The sequence below is a fragment of the Podarcis erhardii genome, assembly GCF_964252035.2.
Source record: "Podarcis erhardii genome assembly, chromosome: 4".
In the NCBI taxonomy this organism is placed as follows: domain Eukaryota; kingdom Metazoa; phylum Chordata; class Lepidosauria; order Squamata; family Lacertidae; genus Podarcis; species Podarcis erhardii.
In genome coordinates, this window is record NC_138508.1 from 29,766,666 (window position 1) to 29,785,786 (window position 19,121).

Below are 19,121 nucleotides of genomic sequence, written 5' to 3' on the forward strand. Positions count from 1 at the left end.
CATTGCGGGGAGAAGAAGACTAGGACGGGGTGTCTGTGGCGGGCGGAGGAAGCAAAAAAAAACACAAAACAAAACCCCGCGCGCTGTGTAATCAAATCCCCTCACAGTCGCAACAACAGCCCCGGTCTTGCCGCTGCCGCCGCCCTCTCCTTCTCCTCCCAAGACCCAGAAGGTGGACGGCCGCGACTGAGAGAAGCCTGGGCCAAGCTCCGCGCCTCCTCTCCCGGCGTCTCCCGGGCGAGAGTGAGCGAAGGAGGAGCGGGGCGAGCGAGCAGGGGCCGCTGCTGCTGCTGCTGCTGAGGGAGCTCGGCCACTCCCCCCACGGGCTCCGCAGCGCAGGCGCCCTGGCGGCTACCGCAGGCAGGGGGCGGCAACATGGCGGAGTGAGTGGCGGCGGCGGCGGCGGCGGCGGCGTTTTCCGGCTCCACAACAACAGCGGGGGCTGCGGGGCGAGCTTCCCGCTCTCCTCCGCGCTGTCCCCCCTCCTCCAGCCCACCGCCGCCGCCCCGAAGCCTCTCCCGGCGGCCCACAGCGCGCAAGCCCCCGGTCTCGGCCGCTTTTGTGGCGCCGTGAGGGGAGAAGCGGCGGAGGAGCGGCTTCGGCTAACGGGGCAGCGGCGCCCATAATAATCCCTCATTATAGAGGCGGGCGCGGGAGCGGCTCCTGGGACGGCCCTTCGGCGGCGGCGGCGGCTCCGGTCCGCTCCCTGCGGCCCCGCCGGGCGCTGCTGCTGCTGCTGCTGCTGTTGCTGCGGTTGTGCCGCTGCGGTGGATGCGCAGCTTCTCGGCCAGGGCGGCGGCGGCGGCGGCGGCGGCGGCAGGTAGTGTTGGCAGCGGCCGGGGCTAGATGGCGAGCGAGAAGCCGGGGTCGGGGCCGGAGCCGCAGCCGGCGGGGCTCATCCCTGTCGGGGCCAGCAGCAGCGGCGGAGTTGGAGGCGCCGCGGGAGCAGTAGCAGCAGCAGCAGCAGCACCGCCACCAGCACCGACGACGACGACGACGACGGGAGGAGGAGGTGGTGGAGGTGGCTCGGCGGCTGCGGCCGTGATGGGGGAGCTGCGGGCGTCGGGCTCCGGGTCCGTGGTGCTTCCCGCCGGCATGATCAACCCGTCCGTGCCCATCCGCAACATCCGCATGAAATTCGCCGTCTTGATCGGACTCATCCAAGTCGGCGAGGTCAGCAACCGGGACATCGTGGAGACCGTGCTGAACCTGGTAAGGGGTGCGGGGGTCCCTGCCGCAGCTCCTGTGTAGGAAGAGCTCTGGGGACGGGGCTGCCTCTCTTGTCTCCCTCCGCCCCCCCCCAAAAAAAACAGAGAAAGCGGATCCCTCAGGCGCCCCCTCCCCCCACAACATGCAGGATCTTAACTACTCTGGTGTCCTCTAAGTGCTCCTTCGTGCTCTGTCCCACTCCCTCCCCCTCCTTTTTTTTTGGTCCAGGTGCCTGTTCTCTTCCTGATCTGCCTTCCCTCTCCATCCTCTTCCCCAACATGGAAACTGAAGGGAGGGGCTTTCTTCATGAGCTACTTTGTCATTTAATCTGGGAGGTCTCCCTTTATCTTTCGCTGGTCCTTGGAGAGCTAGCTCCCTTTAGCCATATGCTTCTACTCTGCCCTCCTTAACAAGCTCCTGCCCACTTTCCTACTCATGGCATCCCTGGTGCCTCCTCCTGACAGGTTTCTCATATCCACCTAGTGACACTTCCCAAGGCCTGAGGCAGATAAATCCCACACCTCCGGAAGTAATACCTTTTCTTTACTGTTAATTAGTGATGACTTCTCTTCCAACACAGATCTTTTTTGGGGGGTAGCAACGGAGACTTCTTTCCTCCTGCCAGCTTTTGTACCAGGCTCCCTTCAAATTACATTTCCACCTTGTGCTTATGACCTGTACTCACTCTCTGTCCAACTCCTGGCCCTTTTTAGTTCACTTTCTTGTTTTGCTGTTGAGTAGGAGAGTGTATGGAATACTGCTCTGTCACATAGGCCCATACAGTTCTAACCCGTGCTTCTTCAAATGCTTGATCTGAAAAAGTGGATTTAATTGTATTAATTATTCTCAACTTTAGGTGCTCTCAGATAGTCTTGTGACTTCAGTCTGTTGCCAAGCAGAGGGATTTGATAGTACATCTATTTTTAATTGTATAAGATTAAAGAATAGCCCCAGATGGCGTCTTTCCTCTGTTGCTGAAATGTGTGAATGATTTAACCCTATTACCTTGCAGCCCATTGGGTTTGACATGTTGAAGAGAGGTTTTGTCTCTTACAATCTGTTGATTGGGTGAGCCTCTACTACTTTGTTACACCAGGTAGCTTCATTGTCACCTTTATTGTTTGAAATAGCTTTCTTGCCTGCTGTCTGTCTAAATGGTGCTGATCTCCACACACAAACACACACACCACCCCTGTGCTGCTCCCAATACATGGAAAAAACATTTCATATTAGTTAAATTAGCTCATAGTCACTTTGTAGTGCAAGCATTAATTGCAGAGTTGTATGGCAAGGTTTTAGCTCTACCTATGTTAGAGGTTTAGAAATCTACACAAGAGAGAGCGAGGAAACTGGGTATAGAAATGAATCACTTTAATTATGAGAGATTTGACGCCTCTCCTGAATGCAAGATTTGCTGCAGCAAAGCTCATGGAACAGTTGAATGGAAACATCCTGTTCTGGATATAAAATGAGGAGGAGAGCTGCTACATGGCAGATACCTTAAAATGCTTTTGTAACAAAGTTTTAACCATCCTATGCTAACCTGTAGGCAAAAGCAGGACCTGTGATATAGTTACATTGGTCACTTTGAAGTATTATGTCATTTTTTGGTCTAATAAATATTTACCACTGGCCCAGCCTAACAGAATAGTAGAACCTCTGCAAATGTTTAGAGATTGGCTGTTACAACATTTGAGCAATAAATGCTAAAGCTCTGTTCGAGATATGAGGGGGCTAAGTAAATAATGATAAATATGAATGGTTCCTCAGAATTCATATCCATTTCTCAGCTTTCAAAGCTATCCTTTTTAATAAAACACCTGTTTTTTTAAGTTGCTGTAACTTGGTATTTTTAAAGTAATTGTTAATTTATTTCCACGTAGCAATGGAATACGGTAATACAGAAAAATAGTTCATTGAGCAGTTTCAAGGAGATCTTGCCCTGAAGGCTTAATCCTTTTCTTTTGTTGTTTTCATCCTTTGTTTTGGCAATTAAACCTCTGAGAACCTGTTGATGTGTCAAGAAATGCTTTATATGTTCATAACCCAGTTACTAGTTTTTTTTGGGAGAGTGTCTTCTGTCACTGCTTATAAATATGTAGAAATCAGAGGATGCATTTCGAGTAAAGGGGAAAGTTCAGAAGTTGTTTTGATAGCAGTGCATTTTATACTAGAATTACTTCCTGCAAATGTCAAGATGGGACAGGAAAGAAAATTGAGACAACATTGTGTAGTTTCCCTTTTGGTACAGTCAATACTGTGAAGAACACAGCTTTAGGTGAGATATAAAGAATCATAAATTCTTTGCAAGGAAATACATTCTGGTTTGAAAACTAGAAAACAAAATTATAATGGTCTATTTCTAGCAGGAGCAAAAGGTTATTGCTGGTGTGTTATTAATTCAGTTTTCATGCAGTTAACATAAAATTAATTTCTTTTATATTTACTTAGAGGAAGCAGGCAAGATAGGCAGAAGCTTGAGAATGGGAAAGACTGGTGGTCAGGCTAAGTGGGTTTTCTGTAGTTGTAATGTGAATGACAGAATCATTATCTTATGTGACTGCTTTCTGGGTGATTAAAAGATACTCCTGTGTGTTTATTTATCTGATAATTGTATATTCAGTTATTTTATTGGTTGCATAGTGGTAATTCCGAAGTACTTTGTCTGAAGTGTTATTGTTGGAATTGATAATGGACTTCCCCAAAAAATTATATCACATTAATACCTGATAACTAGTTCTCACGATTCATTTTGTGTGAAAAAATGACTACCTAATTATGTGCTGGAAACAATGTAATGGAATTTGAGAGCAATGTTTATGAACTGTCTGATTGTAATGACAGAGGATCTGAAAGTTAAAAGACTCAAATTAACACCTGCATACCAAACACTTCCAAGTTTCACTGAAGTCAGTACAAGTGTGCTTACAGTAATAACCTAAATTGTAGCAGCCATATGTGTTTAAAGCTGCCCCCAAAGCTTTAGATTTGTATTGCATTGCATTTTTCTGCTAAGTACCTGAATTATATTTGAGGATTTATGTAAAAAATGCTTCTTGTGTGTGATGGTGAAGATCTGAAAAGAGTGCAATAGTAGAGATTAATATTTAAATATGAAAATATGTCCTGCATTGTTTAACATTAAACCTAGGCATGTTATATATATATATATTTGTTATTTTCTGTTCAGTTATACTTTAAGTTACTAAATTATGAATACAGTGGTACCTCTAGTTACCAACTTAATTCGTTTTGGAGGTCTGTTCTTAACCTGAAACTGTTCTTAACTAGAGGTGTGCTTTCGCTAATGGGGCCTCTTGCTCCCACTGCGCCGCCAGCACACGATTTCCATTCTCATCCTGGGACAAAGTTCTCAACTCAAGGTAACTCTTCCAGGTTAGCGGAGTTGGTAACCTGAAGCGTTTGTAACCTGAGGCGTTTGTAACTCGAGGTACCACTATACTGTACTTGTATTGTAAATTAGTGGGTTTTTTTTGCAAAGGGTTTGATCCTGTCCCACTCACTGCTTCCTTTAATGTAGGAAAACCATTTAAATGTGTGTGTACTTGATGGTGCTATATGTGTATTTGGCCATTGAAAGTAGGCGTTTCTTCCTGTTACTAATGAAATTAGTACTCACATTTAAAAGTGTGAATAAGCAATTAGATATTTGTGTAGAATTATGTAATTGAGGTTCTTGCGCTAAAGAAGTGCTGTGCTCATAGGTTTCTACAGGATTGGGTAATGTTTGTAGAATTTGGTTAGATTTTGGTCAACTGCAGAACATCACAGATCAAGCTTCATCTTCCCATTACCAAGAAACTTCCAGTGTTAATGTTTGTGCATGCATAGCTGATTTAAACAATGCTGTCCACAGCCACAGCAGCATCAGACCCGTGTTATCTGTGGAAATCACTTAGGAAAAGTAAAATCTTAATTTTTGATCAAATATTGAACTTTATTATTTTTATTTCATGAGGTTTATACTTGTTTGCCAAAATACTGATTTGGCATTATTATTGTTTACGTTTTTAATCTTATTGTATTATATTGCATTGATTTATTTAAAAGAATTTATAAAGGGTTTTAGTGGAAAATCCCTAAGTGGTGTACAGAGAACAATATAAAACAATTACTGCATTGATTTTCAAATAAAATCAGGAAATTTTAATGCAGATATACATAATTTGTTTACTTGTCAGGATAGGCTTGCTGAAACAAAAGTTGTAGCAGTCATCTAAAACAGGTGGTTTCTGTTCAATTGTAATGCTTTTCTGGAAAAGTTTCTTTCAAGGGAGGTGTTTAAATAACAACAGGGCTTATCCTTTTTCTTTGCCCATGTCATGCCCAGGTTTGAAGGAAATGGGACAGAAACTTCTAATTGTTACTGTAAACTTTCGGTGATGTTTGGCTTTAAAGCAAAGGTTTATCGTGAACCCAACAACTGGCTTCGAAATCAGAACACTCAGTGGTCTCCAGGTTGAAGTGAATATTATTGCCTGGGCTTATGGTTATATCAATTAAAGGTAAAGGGGAGGGATCAGATTTCTATGGGCCTAAGAATGTTAAGGTGAAATTCCAGTCTGAGTGTGAGGAAAATAGAGAAGTTAGTTAAACCTTCAGAACTAACAACCAAAATGATAAACAGCTGTCTAAGTAGGACTGATAGTGAGAGAGTGGTGTGGCATTTTACCCACTCACATGAATCCAGTCTCATGTGAAAAACAGAGATCCACTAAATCTAGAAAAAGGTTACATCATAGTTGGAATCCTAGAACAGTGGTTTATGTTTAGTTGCAACTAACTAGAGTTGCACCAAATGACCAAGTTCCTCTTTCTTACTCTCTCCATGCTGTTACACTAATATTCGGTGAAAGCAGCACCCTCCACCCTTCCTACAAGAAGCTAGAATAGCTACTAGAAAAACATGTCCACGTGTATCTTCCAGATCTCAAAACCTTTCCATCACTTCCTGGAAGAAGATTCATGTGAGAAGGGTAAACAGCAAGCGTGAGAGAGGATTACAGATAAGTGAAGTAGTAGCAGAAGGGACACCTACATAGCAGATAATTATTTTGGGAGGGGAACTTTGATAAATGTTATTTATCCCTTCTTCCAAGTGCTCAGCATGGTGAGAGACTTCCTCCCTTAAGTTCTCTGTGCATTGCATATGTCAACATGTTTGGAACCTAGATATCTGAAAGACCAGCTCTTCATGAAACTGATCACACAATTCAGCAGGAAAGTCCTGCCACATGTCCCACCACCCTGAGTTGCAGAGGGTGATGAAGTACCAGTGAATAGGTTATAGAATGCACTGTTCCCATGAGACCCAGTAAACAACTTCCCTGTATACAGTCATGTAACAGCTTTATTTGAATATACCTTTTCTGGTACTGTATCTGGCTGTTGATGTTTTTGTTGCTGCTATTTCGTTTTTAAATAGTCGATTGTGAACCTCTCTGTGGACCCTATTTAGGATAGAACTGAAAGTGTGCATCCCATAATAAGCTGGGTTCACTCCCCAGTGATACAGGGTCCTGCATCCAAAATGAATATGGGCTGGAAGCAGTTCCATGTTGTCTCATAGAGGAGACTACTTGGAGGTGTGTGTGTCTAATTAGGGGTGTCTCAAAGCTTATTGTAGGGTGCCCAGCTTAGTTTCTCCTTAATTTCCCTTTATGTTGGTCATTATTGCCATGGGGATGCAATGCTTGATGGTGTCTTGTGCAGGTCACTTCCTGTTTGGTTGCAGGATGGCCTCTCTGCCTCTTAGAACCTAGAGATAAGGCCTTGGCAACCACAGGGGTCTCCTGAAGAATCCACATGGACTATGACTACAAATACTGTAGCACACCCAGAAAATCATTTTTGTCAATAGATAATTTATTGTTAGTGAGGGGCTGTCAGGTTTTTTCCAGCATGGATAGGACTCTTTTTTCAGAGTAACATATGATTTATCTTCATATTCTTTGCACCTTTTTTCTAGTTTGATCAAAGAAAGTTGCTGCTCTGTGCCCCAAAAGATTCAGAATACTTCACATCATATAAACTTCTAAACAATCAAAACTTACATGTATTCTTAGTAGTATGTTTTAAAAATATGACCTTTTTATTTAATAAGTATTTAATGAGTATTTAATGAGTATTCAGTGACTTCAGTTTTGTACTATATATTAAGATTTCATTTTTTAAGTACCTCTTCCACAAACAGCCACTTTCTATGCTGTATTTGACCGAGAACTGAACTATAGAGCATGAATAAGAAGTGACAAAGCCTGTATAACTTACTGAGGACGTATGAACAAGACATGAATTCCATTTGACAGTCTCTTCAAAAGTAGCTTGAAATGTTCAGTTTCTTCTAAAAATGAAACCAAAGTAGTTTTCAAAACTGACAATTCATAGTAAACATAGATTAAGATGTGTTTAAAAGTCAGCAAAACATATTTGAGGCAGTATAGAAAATATGTTCACAATGGAGAAAGCTTGTTAATGCACTTGTAGGAGCAAGAACACTTGTACACATCAGCATGTGCAATTAAATGTCCTATTTAAAAAATAAAAAATGATTTTGGGATGGTTTGTGATCCATTGGTAGTAAATTACTTCTGTGTAACGGATTAGTTTATACTGGATAGCATTTCACATGTTTATACTTCACAGTTATGAAGTAACATATCCTGTTAAGTAACAGGCTACGGCTTTATTTGAATAGGAGAGTGATGAAACAAGCAGCATTAGGACAGAGAGTGTTTGAAATTTCAAATTAGGTTTTTCATGGATTTTCTTGGATATGATGGAGTTTATAAATTTGGATATCTGTATAGATCTCCTGTATAATCTGTATAGATCATCTGTATAGTCTCCCTTCCAAAAAAGTTAAGAACTGCTTAAACTGTCTAATTATTATTATTATTTTAGTAATATTTAGTAGGGGAGCTTGTGTAGTATAATTAGAATGTTGGGCTAGAACTGGGAAAATGTAGTTAAAATCTTCACGTAGCCATGAAGCACATTGAGGAACAAAGTATACCACCTTGAGCTCTTAGGACAGGGAAGTGGAACCTCTTGTCTATAGGTCAGTCTTGACCTGTCAGTAGGTCCAATTTGGCCTGTGAGGCCATTTTCCCCAAACCATCAACTGATATCACCCATGATGCAACCAAATGATTGGCGTTAAATGCTGCATTTGCTTTGTATGCCTATTCCCAGTATGGAACTGGTGTATGCAGCCAAAGCAACATGATTTAACCCCTTACTCATCAGCTGATGAGCCAGGGTTTTAAAATAGAAATGACAGGTGATTTACAAGCGGGCAGCCCTATATAATAATTATGCCAGATAATGAACAGATGGTTTAAGGGTTATGCTGGAAAACAATATTGTCAACAGCTGGCTTGTAAACAATGCATTTGGAGCTTGCTCCTCTGGTAATGAGTGCAACACATCTTACTTCCAAGTAAGTGTGCATTGAATTGCAGCATTAATTTTTAAGCAGCCAGAAATTGTACTGTGTGTGTGTTGTTTTAAGTGTGATGCGTTTTAATGCCAGGGAGCCTTATGTGATAGAAATGGATACCTGTCTAAGAGTTCATGAATAAAAAAAAGTTAATTCTCTTATCTTTGATGAAGTGTGCATTAACCTGGAAGCAGATAAACACTCCTTATTTCTTGAAGTTAGAATCATAGAACTGTAAAGTTGGAAGAGGAAACCCAAGGGTCATCTAGTCCAAAACCTCTGCAATGCAGGAAGCACAGCTAAAGAAACCCTAACAGACGACCATCCAACCTCTATTTAAAAACCTCCAAAGAAGGTGAATCAATCACCTGTAGTAGTCCATTCTACTGTTGGAACAGATCTTACCATCAGAAAGTTCTTCCTAATGTTTAGTCGGAATCTCCTTTCTTGTAAATTGCACCCATTTTTCTTGTAATTTGAATCTATTGGTTTGGGATCCTGAGTTATTTTTTTTTAATATATACTATGCAGGCATTTATTACTCCATTCTTCAACACAAAGTTTTGTAATGTCTTCCACTACAAAAGTATAGAACAGTAAGTTAAAGTTCAAAACAATGTTTTTAAATAAAAGGTTGCAAATGCCAAGTTGGAATATAATTTCTTTCAGCAGGAATATCATCAAAGGCTTTTATTGAAACATTTTCCCATAGGCCCTTAGATTAGTGCTATTTGCTTTATAATTACTGGTGTTTGTTACAAATATAACACATAAAAATAGATTGGTAGATAACTGAGTTTAGTTGAGATAATTTTGGAGCCTGTTAGTACTTTGACAAAAGCCCACAGCTGGAAAATCAGAAGAAAGAAAGGTGTCTAGAGCAAGTCTCACATCTGCCTGTCTTTGTTAAACTTATACAGGGGAATAACTGTTTTCCCTTATTTACAGTGTCCTAATGAAGAGTTAAGTGGACTCTCTTGGCCTTGACACTTGAACAAAATACATAGTCAGATATTATATAATTATGTTAGAATCAGATATCCTTGATTAAATGATATATTTATGGTTGTTTTAATATATGTGAAGATCATTAATATTTTCTGTTAGGCTGTAACCTTATTCGTTTAATTGTATCTTTGCTGCTGGTTTCTCCTCTGATTTTAACTTCTTCATTGTAGTTGTATTGTTTTGATTTAAGTTTAAATATTGTCTCAAATGTTTCTACATTGTTAACAGCATTGAGTAGTTTTTATAAAGGCATTTTACCCTTGGCTTCCTAGAAATGCTAAAAGTCATTCCTCAAATTTGTCTCTCTCCCTTTCAGGATAACTCCCCAACCTTTAACATACATGTACTCTACATTTTATCCATCCATTCACAAGCCAGTGCACACATCCCTCTCATGATGCTACCTGTTCTTCATGGACACCCTACCTTCCTTCCAATCTCCTCTATCTATATAGAAACATATACACAGAGGCAGAGCTCCCTCACCTATCTCTCTTGCTTCCAAGCAATCCAAAGACCTGCCATCCAGTTGGAAGGGAGGTGGGTGTGGGGGTGTGCATGCATTATCGGCCTAGCAAGGAACATGAGTACATGGAGGAGCAGTGCAGGCAGACAGTTTAAATCCTTTTTTTGAGGGGAGGGAGAGAAATAGCTTGTTGGGCACTAGAGGTTGTTAATATGGTTTCACATCTCCAGGTGTTTAATGTGGTTTAATGTGCTGAGTTTTGTTTTAATGGTCTTTTTTTTATACTCAGTTTTTATTGCACGTGTTTTAATTTTAAAACCTTGAGGATGTTTTTAGGACTGAAAGGCTGGTTTCATAGGAACATGGGGGCTGCCTTATACGTAAGACAGTTGCTCTAAGTCAGTATTGTTCATACCGAGTGACAGCAGCTCTCCAGGATTTCAGAGTTCTTGCCCATTGTTGAGAAGCTGGAACCTAGGACCTTCTGCATTCAAATCAGATGCTCTAATCCTAATCTACAGCATTTCTCTTAAAATGTATAAATGTTTTAAATACAGTAAATAAAAATGTAAGATGTTTGTGAAGCATTGCAGAACAGGGTTGCTGTTCAAACAAAAACCTTAAAGCTCCACTGGCAAGGGCAGACCTTACAAAACATTGTATTGTTTCCAGCATGTTTTTTTTTAAATCCAGACTTGTAGGCAGATAAATTCTTGAATGAATATAGTTTTGCTATATCAGTTGGCACTCTTAATATTCTGACAGATGGGCATGAATGTTTCATCCAGAGAACCATGCCATCAGATAGAGTGAGGGCATGATCTCCAACTAAAAACTAAAACAGCTGTCTGACCAAACCTTCTGTTTATATAGTTAAAGAATTGTGCCATGGTTAATCCATATTTAAGCTGGATTAAATTCTGAAATAAATAAATAAATCTACAAGAATATTTGTGATTTTTAACAATGCACTTAGTACATTTCCTGTAAAAGCCAGTGGGAAAGGTTTCATTGATTTTAAGGGCTCCAGTTGAGACCCCATTTCTTTAGTCTTTCCCACTGTGGTCATATAACTATCCTGTTGTTGCAGGAGAGGGAAATAAAGTGAACCAGCTGGAGAAGATTTTATCTGTGGCATATTTTGGGTAGAGCTATAAGGCAGTAGAGGAAAGGAGTGCTGGAGGGAGAAGTATGAGAGAAACACTTCAAGGAAGCAAGAACAGAAAATAAAAACTGCTTTTGTTTGTTTTTCAGTGTGCAAAATGAAAATAGTTAGAAATTTAAGCGAAATAATAGAGAAGGGGAAGGGTAATTTATAATATGTTCTTTGGCATGTTGGCTACCATTAATTTTAAGCATTAACAAAAATGTGGTAGTTGTTATTTTAAATTGTAAAATTTTTGGCCAGAACCCTGCTGAAACTTACCGCTTTGTCAAGTGTATCTTAGGTTAAGAAAATAAAAACCTTTCCTTTGCTTACTACAATATTTATGGATTCAAGTTGGAACTTCTGTTTTAACCTTTTTCTTGGGGTGCCACAACTTGCAGCTACATATCTAACACTGGATAGGTTTTGTAACTTTAAATGTATTTTCATTATTTCATAGATAGAGAAAAATTACAAGATTTCAGAATGTGACCATAAGAAGCAAAATACATTCATAAATATAGAACTTAAAGAGATTAGTAATAATTATTATGATACAAAACAGTAAAGAAAAAATATTAATGACTGGATTGGGTGCAGAGATAGTTAGATTGCTATTACCTGACTGATTTTGGCATATAGAAATATGGGACATAGAAGTGAATATGTAAGAGGCAAGGTCTTCAAAGGTAGAAAAAAAGAGACATGCAGTTGTACATTGACATGAAATCTATTATTGCAGAAATTTCTCAATAAATTTATATCTAGTATGCTCCATAGTTTAAACCATACTAGATCTGAGAAGTTTCCCTTAAAGTCATATTTTTCTGCTATATGAATTTATCTGCTTGATTCCAGTCTTTAAAAAAAGTTAGTCTTACAGCAGGATAATATAGTTTGGTAAAAACTGTTTGAATACAGCTGAGGCATTAATACTTTTCAGTTTCACAGTGCTCCTCAGTACAAATGGTTTGGGATAAGAGTACTTGCATTTTCACATATAAATCTGCTTGTCTCATATATTAGGTCAGGCTATTTGTCTGTCTAGCCTAGTACTGTCTGTTCAGACTAGTAACAGCTCTCCATGTTCTTAGGTAAAGGTTTTTCCCATCACTTGATACCTACTACTTTTAACTGGAGATACCAGTATCACTGCATTTAAAAACTTAATGAATTAATTGGATATTTCATACAAATAAATGAGAAGGATAAAATATTTTCCCTGAATAAAATTGCATTTTTATATGTGCTCAATCTGTAGTCCTGTACATACTTGGCTATCAGTTCCATTGAACTCTATGCAATTTTGTTCTGAGTAAATTTCATACACAATATGCTTCATATTCTTAAAGTAGCAAAACAAATTTAGGCTAGGTGCAAAAATATTTTTTACTTATTTCAGTTATTCTCAAAAGCATTTTCTTCCTGGGGAAAAACTGTTTTCATTGTTGCTTCAAAATTCAGGCAAAGCTTACATCTGTAGGTTGGATTGTGTTGCTGAAGGCCCCATTGAGAACTCTAAACTGGAACTCTTGAGTCCATTTTTATGTTTAGAACTCTAGAGTAGTGGTTCTCAAACCTTTTCTGCCATGGACCATTTGAAAATTGTGGGGGATCTCAGTGGAACACTTAATGATTTCCCTGCCTATTGTAGCAATGACAATGTGCTGTGCTAGATGCTGTATGAATGTTAATTATATTTTTCTGCATTTAATTCATATACATTGTATTTTTTGTATTACCGTTTGAATTCCATATTCCAACTGTAATACAATAAAATACAACATAAGAAGCAATGAAAATGCAATAAAAACAAAATTATGAGAGGTCAAATGCTTATGAGTAACTAGCCCACAAACAGGATGTGCATGCAATAGCATTCTGCTGTTCATAATCTACAGTAGGTGGTATTCAGAGGCATACTGCCTGTGATTTTATTTATTTAATAATATTTCTAACCTACTCATAATAATGAATCTCAGAATGCTGGAGGTAATGGAGCCATTATGACTAGTAGCCGTTAATATCGAATTTATCCTTCATGAATTTGTCTAATCTCCTTTTGAAGCCATCCAAATCTTTTGATAGCAAGTATGCTGTGTAATTTTTTTTTTCATTTGTCTTTCCTGAATCTTGCAACGTTCAGTTTCCTTGGATGTTTCATTAGATGACCATTGGTTCTAATAGTACAAGGAGAGAAAAACTTCCCTCAGTCTCTCCAGCTCCTTTACAGTATGCATAATATAACACAGCTTTATCATATCTCCCCTCACCCACTTTTTATTGTAAACTAAAAAGCTCTAAATGTTGGCAAATTTCCTTCCAGCACTTTTGGACACTTTTTCTAGCTCCTCAATATCCTTATTAGAAACCAACAAGTGAGTGTGTAATGCAAATGACACCTATGCCAGTACAGATATGATTTTTCAATCAATTAAAATTTTTCAGTTTTTAATAACCTCCCTCTCCCACTATAAAGTTTTTCCGTAGTTTTGCAATAGAGTAGCGGTGATCCCAACTAGAAATAATATGGTTCAGTTTTTTCAAACTTTCTTGCAGCGTGCTAGTTATGATTTTTTGTGTACTAGACATTCTACTGTAATCTGAATAACATGCTTACTTATGTGTTGCAAGCTTCCAGAGAACTTGCACTTAACCTTCATTGACTGCAGAAAGGAATAAACTGTAAAAAAGTGGAGAAACGATTTACCATTATAGGATGTTTGAAGAAGCAGTAATCATCACTTGTAACTCTTTGTTCACATGTAATACTAAATTATGGTTTAGCTCTACCTGCATGAGCTAGAATAATACCCCGTTCCCAGCTTACCAGAGGTGGTTTTTGCAGCATGACATGGCTGACAGGGCAGAAGTAGTTGGGCTCAAGATCCTTTGGTATAGCTTGGAGCATTTTGTGTGACGACGACAGAGACTGCCTGGGGAGCTGGGAGCCAGTCAGTTTCATTGTGGGGCTCCCAGACACTGGGGCTCTGGAGGTGGACTGGAGTGAAGACTCCTGACGTCTGGTCCACCCTGGAGCATAAAAGGCAGGCTCATCCAGCCTCCCTATGTCAGTCTAGTTCTTATTCAATATTGTTGTGTTTTCATACTATTTGAATGCCTAAATCGAGTGCATAGCTATGGACAGCAGCCAGTCACTAGAATTAGGGCTGGGGATGAATTTCACCCATAAGAGGATGATTGTGGGGTTTTGCCTACCTCATAGCAAGTGTCACAATTTTTCTATGACATCTAAGATATTGGGATTAATCTTTAGTATAGAGGAGCAGGGTAAGGGTACGCTGTTTTATTCAAGCAGGGATACCCATAAGGCATCTTGGAGAGCAGTGCTTTCTCCCCAGAAGCCCAGTTGGGGGCCTGATGGGCCCATGATGCCCTCTACCAGTGACTGGATGAGGTCTCCTGGAAGCAGTTGGTGCCATGGGGGACTTCAACAGTGGTCACCCCCAACTGTTGAATGACAGCTCATCTACCATCAGGTCGTTTGGTTTGATCGTGTGGATACATACCAAATTCCGATGCTAAACCTGTTGCCTTGTAATCAGTAAAGTTGTGTGACCTAATTTAATCCAACACCAGTTTGTGTTAGTCCTTATTTACTGCCTGCTTCCCTACTCCACTGGCACTTGGATTTGTTGTTGTTTAGTCGTGTCCAACTCTCCGTGACCCCATGGACCAGAGCACGCCAGGCACTCCTGTCTTCAACTGCCTCCTGCAGTTTGGTCAGACTCATGTTAGTAGCTTCGAGAGGCACTTGGATACACAAGTCTTATTTATTCCACATGCTTTCTTCCTCCGCTGCTACTCCCACATAGCTAGAAGAAAGATGTCTATGACATTTAGTGCCACTTTCAGAGAATCCTAGCTTGCTCTGCACAAACCAGAGGTGGTTTACAACAAACTTTGGTTCGATAAATTAGTTAGCTTCATAACTTGTGGTTTTGAAACAGGCCAGAGATTGTTTTAAACTACATTCACTGTTTCTTAAAGGTAAAGGTAAAGGTACCCCTGCCCGTATGGGCCAGTCTTGCCAGACTCTAGGGTTGTGCTCTCATCTCACTCTATAGGCCGGGAGCCAGCGCTGTTCGCAGACACTTCCGGGTCACGTGGCCAGCGTGACAAGCTGCATCTGGCGAGCCAGCGCAGCACACGGAACGCCGTTTACCTTCCCGCTGGTAAGCGGTCCCTATTTATCTACTTGCACCCGGGGGTGCTTTCGAACTGCTAGGTTGGCAGGCGCTGGGACCGAACGACGGGAGCACACCCCGCCGCGGGGATTCAAACCACCGACCATGCGATCGGCAAGTCCTAGGCGCTGAGGTTTTACCCACAGCGCCACCCGCGTCCCTCACTGTTTCTTACTTATTTATAAATCAGGATTCTGTGAAAGCAAAACAAAAGCTGTGAAAGTCCCTATTATTGACTGCATGGGGCAGGGGTCTTTACTTTGGCTTCTTCCTGCTTGTGTCTGCACTAAGAGGCTGTAATTTAGCCAGTGATACATGAGAGGCATGCCAGTGTATTCCTTTACTGACGTGACTGATAAGTTAGTACATTTATACTAAAAGTTAAAAATATAAATATTTGAACTATATTAGTTTTGTGGTTCTATTTTCAAATTTGCATATTAGAAAATTCCCTAAACTGTTTTAAACTATAAATATGCAAAACTAATGAGTACCATGATGTAGTTTTAATATTTTTTTTTACTTTGTTGAGCGACTTTATTTACATATTACATGCAACTTGGTGAAAAGAGAGCAAAAACAAAATGGCAGAATATTGAAAAAATTTACCTCTAGTTTATATTAAATGAAGAATAATTCAAATCTCTAGTTTGCCAAATTTTGGTGGTAATTTATATTACATATGTGTAATATGTATTGTCTTTTACTTTTTTAAAGCGATTGTGCTAATTAAACCTCAGGGTATTTTGAGCATCATTAATGGTTGCATGGGTGTCCTTGATAAATTCCCATTTGGATAATTATATTGTCTACATAAACTCCTCCTCTAGTTTTTAGCTGATGTAGGAATCTTCCTTTATTCTCTTTAATGAAGTGTGGACTGCATATTGTTTAAAGTAGTTGTTGAATTCCTGTTGCAATTGTGGAGTGTATTTAGTCAGTCTAGATTAGATTTGGGCTATCAACTTTGTCAGTCCACAGTGAACAAAAACTTAAGCAACACAAGGTATTATTGTTAACCTTTGCATTCTGAGCTTGATCATGTGATTTAAGTAAGGATAAGTAGGATCAGAGATAGTCTAGCCACATAAAATCCTGATTGTGATGTTTAAAAACTTGAAGTATTTTGTTAATATTATATATTATATTAGTATTTTCATTTTATTTTTGAGGTCTGCAAACATGCATTTGGTCTTTAATATGGTTAGTGTATTTTTGAAGCATTTAGGATTCATAATACAGTGAACTGACAAAACAGCTTCTGTTCATGAGCTTCAGTTTGTTACATATGAAAGTTTTTGAGACCACATTCCTAAGCATGCATTAACTTAATGTTAAAACAGAAGAAATCCATGTGATAATGTCATGTTAATACTATTTAGTAAGGACTACACCTGATTAGCAGCCTCTGGTGCTTTTCAGACTCTCTTGTAAACCATAGCTAAAGTTACCTGAGCAGCAGAAGTTGATGAGCATTTTTATCAAGATTTCCTGATTTAATCAGAAATAAGAGTAGTATTAAGCAGTAAATCACTATTAGATTTCTATTAGATTTCTTCAGTTTGACCTGAGTTCCAAGGAAGGTATTGATATAAAATTGATATAAAAAAATTAAACAGATTTTTATCGTTTAAAAAAACAGTTGTGTGTTTCCTTTTAAAAAATTGATTTAAAATAAAACATGAATTGAATGTAAACATGTAACTGTCTATATGTGGTTATATGATGAGTATAGATTTCTTTAAAGGACTTATAACAGTTTCAGTGACAGTCATGCAGGCCAGTGCAGGGTGGGGGCAGCTATGTGCACTTGCCCCAGGCCTCAGAGGGCTAGGCTGGCTGGGGGGCCCTGCCAGGGACCAGCTGGTTTGTGTTTATGACAGTTATAAACTGTTTGAGTTTATAACTTTATTCTAACAAGACTCCTGCACCGAGCCTTAGACATGCTCTGCACATGCCTGCAGTAATGTATGCATTATTGTGGGTGTCCATATACATATAATATGTCTCACTTTGTTCAAGAGGACTTTTCCAAATAAGTGCGCAGAGGATTCTTAGTTTTTAAGTAAGTGATCTTGGAAATGTACAGACAAAGGATTTTACTATTGCAGAATATAGGCAGTATGCTTCCAGCATTTCCCCTGCGCCCCTAAATCTGCTTTAGAGGGTCCTCCAACCCTCTAGTGCAGAAGTTCTCAACCTGTGGGTCCCCAGATGTTGGACTACAACTCCCATCATCCCAGAGCTCTGGCCTTGCTCACTTGGGGTGATGGGAGTTGTAGTCCACAAGATCTGGGGACCCACAGGTTGAGAAAGGCTGCCCTAGTGGGTGGATGCAGAGTGGGTAAGAATCATGGAAATGGTTTCCCTTCTTTTGCTGTCAGAAGCCTTGCCATCTGCTGAGCAACACCATTGGATATAACTCAAACAGAAAGGTAATCTTTCAATAAAACTAAATAAATTAAAATAATAAATTATTAAAAATCATTATGTCTATGTCTTCTCCCGTCTTCCAAAGACCTTGGGGTGGCATTACCGTACATAGTTTTCTTGTCACCCACTGTGTTCTCACAGTGGCTTAGGAATGTGAACCTGGGTCTCCCCAGTAGGGCATTTTGGTCACTGCAGCACACCAGCTCTAATTAAATTCTTCTTTTGTTCTAATTAAATTCTTTAGAGTTGTTTAAAATAATAATCTCAGTTAGTCAGGTGTTCTTCCTATATATTGTAACATACTGTTTAACATTGTAGCACTGTTGATAGCCTGGTTCTGAGGGTTTGATTCTAAAAGTAAGACTAAACATAAATACCTCCCCATCTTATCCAAAGCATTGGCAAACACTTTAGAACAGCATGAAGGTCTGTAGGAAAAAGAGGAATTTGTTCATTGCTAGAAGGCCCCATTGGATCAAAGAGTGTTCCATCAGTTGAGGGGCAGTAATTGAACACACCTCTATATTTTTATAAAAGAAGGCGTAAATAGATATTGACAATGGATGTTTGTCCTTAGCTGGAATGTTTATCATCGATCTTCTCTGTCATTCCCCACAATTGAAAATTGGGCAGCTGAACATTACACAGGGTACAGAGATAGCCATGGAGATGATCCAAAAAGTGGAAGGCCCAAAGCTGCACAAAATGAAGAAATGGTGGCTAATGTGGAGTTCATTGTCATGAAGGATTGCTGAGTTTCTGTTTGAAAATTTGTCATGGATTGGTGGTTTCATTAAAACTTGATCAGCTGCACACAGAGATAGAGAGATCATATATCTGCCCCAAGCTGGTTTTGTTTCATCAAACAAATTGGTTTGGGACACAAAACTACTTTGAGCTTCTTCTACCATCAAGTGGTATAGAAATTTTATGAAATAAATTATGAAATAAAAATAATTCAAAATCTGCCTTAAAGTACTTATGAGGGTAGTTCCTTCCTTCCACTTTTAAAATGGTGTAAGCTGCTTAGAGCGGTTACCTCACCTGCCATGAGGAAAAAAGACATTTTACCTTTTAAAATGCTTCCAGGAATTGAATGCATATCATAACATTCAGTCCCTTTCTTGAGAATTATACGAAAAAAAGATGGCTACCCATCTTATATTTTCTTTTCCGTATCATGTCCTT

The 19,121-nt window shown here is 39.7% G+C and overlaps 1 protein-coding gene across 2 annotated transcripts in view; it reads left to right on the forward strand.

Annotated features, from left to right (window-relative positions):
* The first annotated feature begins 371 nt into the window (after positions 1-371).
* The window catches only part of NBEA (neurobeachin), a 350,651-nt gene continuing 331,901 nt past the window's right edge, over positions 372-19,121 (forward strand). Inside the window, exon 1 of one of the 2 annotated variants that reach the window (XM_081860054.1) lies at positions 372-1,212. In XM_081860054.1, coding sequence (XP_081716180.1) covers positions 847-1,212 — 366 coding nt within the window. In that variant the 5' untranslated portion in view covers positions 372-846. The remainder of the gene's footprint in view (positions 1,213-19,121) is intronic. The other variant, XM_081860055.1, reaches the window with a different exon arrangement.